Source organism: Limulus polyphemus, unplaced genomic scaffold (assembly GCF_000517525.1).
Source record: "Limulus polyphemus unplaced genomic scaffold, Limulus_polyphemus-2.1.2 Scaffold1172, whole genome shotgun sequence".
In the NCBI taxonomy this organism is placed as follows: Eukaryota; Metazoa; Arthropoda; class Merostomata; order Xiphosura; family Limulidae; genus Limulus; species Limulus polyphemus.
In genome coordinates, this window is record NW_013666782.1 from 39407 (window position 1) to 43120 (window position 3714).

At 30.8% G+C, this 3714-nt stretch overlaps 1 protein-coding gene across 3 annotated transcripts in view; it reads left to right on the forward strand.

The window, feature by feature from the left end:
* LOC106462462 (ATP synthase lipid-binding protein, mitochondrial-like) overlaps positions 1-777 on the forward strand; it is a 20573-nt gene extending 19796 nt beyond the window's left edge. For all 3 annotated transcript variants that reach the window (XM_013922384.2, XM_013922385.2, XM_022389730.1), the window contains exons 5-6: positions 80-179; positions 344-777. In XM_013922384.2, coding sequence (XP_013777838.1) covers positions 80-179; positions 344-507 — 264 coding nt within the window. In that variant the 3' untranslated portion in view covers positions 508-777. The remainder of the gene's footprint in view (positions 1-79; positions 180-343) is intronic.
* The last annotated feature ends 2937 nt before the right edge of the window (positions 778-3714 follow it).

A 3714-nucleotide genomic window follows, 5' to 3' on the forward strand; every position in this document is an offset into this window, starting at 1 on the left:
GTTTTAGTTCATTTATATCTTAATGTCAGGATTACAGATTACATTAATGAAACTCAAAGCAGTCAAATTCATTATGCAGATTATAAGGACACTACAGACTTCAGCAGTACAAAAAGATATTGACTCTGCTGCCAAATTCATAGGAGCTGGTGCTGCCACTGTTGGTGTTGCTGGATCAGGTTTGTTGGTTTTGCTGTTTAATGCAGCTTGAGAAAAATTTATATATATTACCTTATTTCTTATGCATTATATTACATTTCTGTAGCTGTGTCTTATGTGAACATTTAAAATTGTCTTTTACTGTTACTTGTTAGTGATTCAAAAATTGTCATTTTTATTGCAGGAGCTGGTATTGGCAGTGTATTTGGTAGTTTAATCATTGGCTATGCCAGAAACCCATCACTGAAACAACAGCTTTTCTCTTATGCTATTTTGGGCTTTGCCCTTTCTGAGGCCATGGGCCTGTTTTGTCTGATGATGGCTTTCTTGTTGCTATTTGCTTTCTGAAAAGTATTCCACCCACAGATAAGAAGAGGTTGATGAAAGTAGTGGTTTGATGAGGACCTGTTGTCAATCTGCAATGGAGAAGCTTAGTTGTAAAACTACTTTCACTTACCTTTTCATTAATGTAGGAATAAGAGGGAGTTTGTAACATCCATAGATTATAGGATTTGAAAATAATTATGTAAGGTTTCAGTATAAAAATTTGTAGGTGATAAGAAAAATACTGTCTGTAATGTTACATTTCATTGAATAAAATATGAAAATATTATTTGATTTTGTGTTTTTGCCATTAATCTACATTTTATATTTGGTAATGAATAAGGTTTTCAAAGTAAGGTTAAAAAGTTACTGTTTGAAATGTTGCCTCACTGTAAAAAAAGATTAAAACTGTTTGTGTGTGTGGGGAACCTACTACTGAATATGTACATGAATCAAAATGTTTTAATTCTTGATTAGAAATGGATTTCTTCTACCATTAAGAGTGTTTCCTTACATGTATACATTCCTTTGGGTTTTTAATGTCTGCTACTTAGTATTTTGAAAAATGTTTAAATTTTTTTATTAGCTTTTTATTACCAATAGTGTGTGTGTGTGTGTGTGTGTGTGTGTGTGTATATACTATATATGTTTTGCTGTTTTTAAGATTTTTATTATCATAAACCTTTAAAGATAGATATTACTTTTAAGTTACTCATGTATTTAAATCTTTGTGAGGAAATAATTCAGCACAAGTAGTTTTCGTATGAAAATAAAATGATCAAAAGAATAAAATTCCCTGGCAATCGTCCTAGAAACTATCACACTTTACTGAATGTTAGGACTAAATATATATATACATTTATCAACAAAAGTGGCAAAGTATTCCACTTATTTTCAAATTACATTTAATATTTAAAATCAAAAATATTTATTTTTAATCCTTACAATTTAAGTAGACTTATTTCTCTCTTCCCCACTATTAAACCAGATAAAGAATTTCATAAAGTCACAGTTTTCTATGACTTTTGCAGGACATTTATGTTTTTCTCCATATTGCATGTTTTTCATGGACACATGGGAACTCTGTTATAAGAACATTTCTGTGACTTTCTAGCAGATATAATTTAGAATGAAAATAATATTTCATGAAACTATAAACAGGATTGTAACTATGGAAAGCGGGGCCACCCAGGCCTCGTTCTGCCTGCCCGGCCCTAAATATCACTGGAAAAATGTTCACCATAAGCATGAAAAATTTCTTTGTTGATGTCACAGTACAGTTTACTTTACAATTAGCTTGTTAGAAACAAACACTTTTCTTTGTTGATGTCACAGTACAGTTTACTTCACAATTAGCTTGTTAGAAACAAACACTTTTCTTTGTTGATGTCACAGTACATTTTACTTCTCAGTTAGCTTGTTAGAAACAAACACTTTTCTTTGTTGATGTCACAGTACAGTTTATTTCACAATTTGCTTGTAAGAAACAAACACTTTTCTTTGTTGTGTTTACAGTTTACTTCACAATTAGCCAGTTAGAAACAAACACTGAAAAGACATGAAGCAAATAACCTTTGTTGCAAAATACTTTTCAAGAAAAGTCCACAGGAAAAAACCTGCACATGAAACTGAACAAATGACCCATGCTATGATAATTCCCTTGTACTTGATTAACACATGAGACAATATTATCCACAGTGGTGTGTAAAAATATTTAAAAAATTTTAGGTTATCTAAAATATAAAAGTATAACAATGTGTATTTGCATAAAACCTTTTTTTTTTTAAATCTTGTGTCTAATTTGTATGAATTACCTGCTGTTAAAGATGTATCAATCAGAAAAATATAACTCAGCCTGCAGTAAAATTTGTCTCTGCCTTTATTTTTTTAGTCTTGTTATTCACCTTATAACACATGACTGATCATGTGAAGTGTTTTATTGGACTTTCCGAAGGAATTTGCAAAGTCATTAAAATTCTAAACATGAAAATAATAACTTTTTTTTGGCCCAAAAGGGGGTGGTGGTATGATGACGGCAGATGCAGGCACATGCATCTATGGGTTAGACTGTTTTTTACCACTCAAATCATCCTAGCTTACGACCCTGACTATAAAGAATTCTCAGATCTGTGGTTTGTTCCCAAGTCTTCACTTAAAAACAAAACACTATTTCTGTTATGTTTCCTAATTTCATGATGACTATTTTAAGTGAATTTGGCACCTTATACAGAATCATAGAAAGTGTTTTTACTAAAAATGAAGTTATACAGAGTTGGGTATTAATCAAATTTTTGCAAATACTTGGCTAAGATAGTGGGAGAAACCCTGCCAGTCAGAAATTTTCATAAGAATGTATACATTACCTAAAACACTAACTGCTATGAAAATATTGTTCCTTTTTTAAAAATAAGACTGGGAAAAAGAAACAGGATGTAAAATTATTCATTCTGCACTGAATTTACCTGCAGCTGACTCAAAATAATTGAGAGATTTTTGCACAAACTATAAATATCATGTCATTTGATTGGTTAAAATCATGAGGAATCTTTCAAAGGTAGCAATGAATCGTACAGACACAAAAAATTATAGAAATGTTTGATACATCACCAATTAATATAAAAAGAAATTCCTTACATTTATGTATCGTAGAAAGGGTATTTCCCAATAACATTTTAGATCTCTTTTGGCAAGCACTCATGAACTTGTACTTATTTCACAAATAGACCTTTGGTTGCAAAAGATTTGGAGCTCAATGGAAATTTCTCATGTATGGAATTGATGAATTATGTTCTTGAAACAGACCAGATACATTTGGAAATGAAGTATTCATCCTAGGGTGAATGTGCTCTACAATAAAGTTTAATTAAACATTTGTGGAATCATATGTCCTAAACTATTCCAACAAAAAATCTATCCATACCAAAACAGCCTCTGCCATGCTTAACTGATGGCAAAAAACATTCAGGGTTGTAAGCATTTCATTTTCTCCATGCAAAAGTACACCCATTTGATGGGAAAAGTGTAAAAGATGACTTATTTGATCACATCACATCTTCCATTGTCCTTTGGTCCAATTTTAATATTATTGAAGCCATTTTTTCTTAGGTTTTTGCATTTTGAGGATTTTTTTTCTTCCAAATACAATAATAATATATTTATGTGTAGACAAATTTAATTATATAGAATAATTTATACACAAATAAATTACCTAAGGCTATACTACCCTTACAA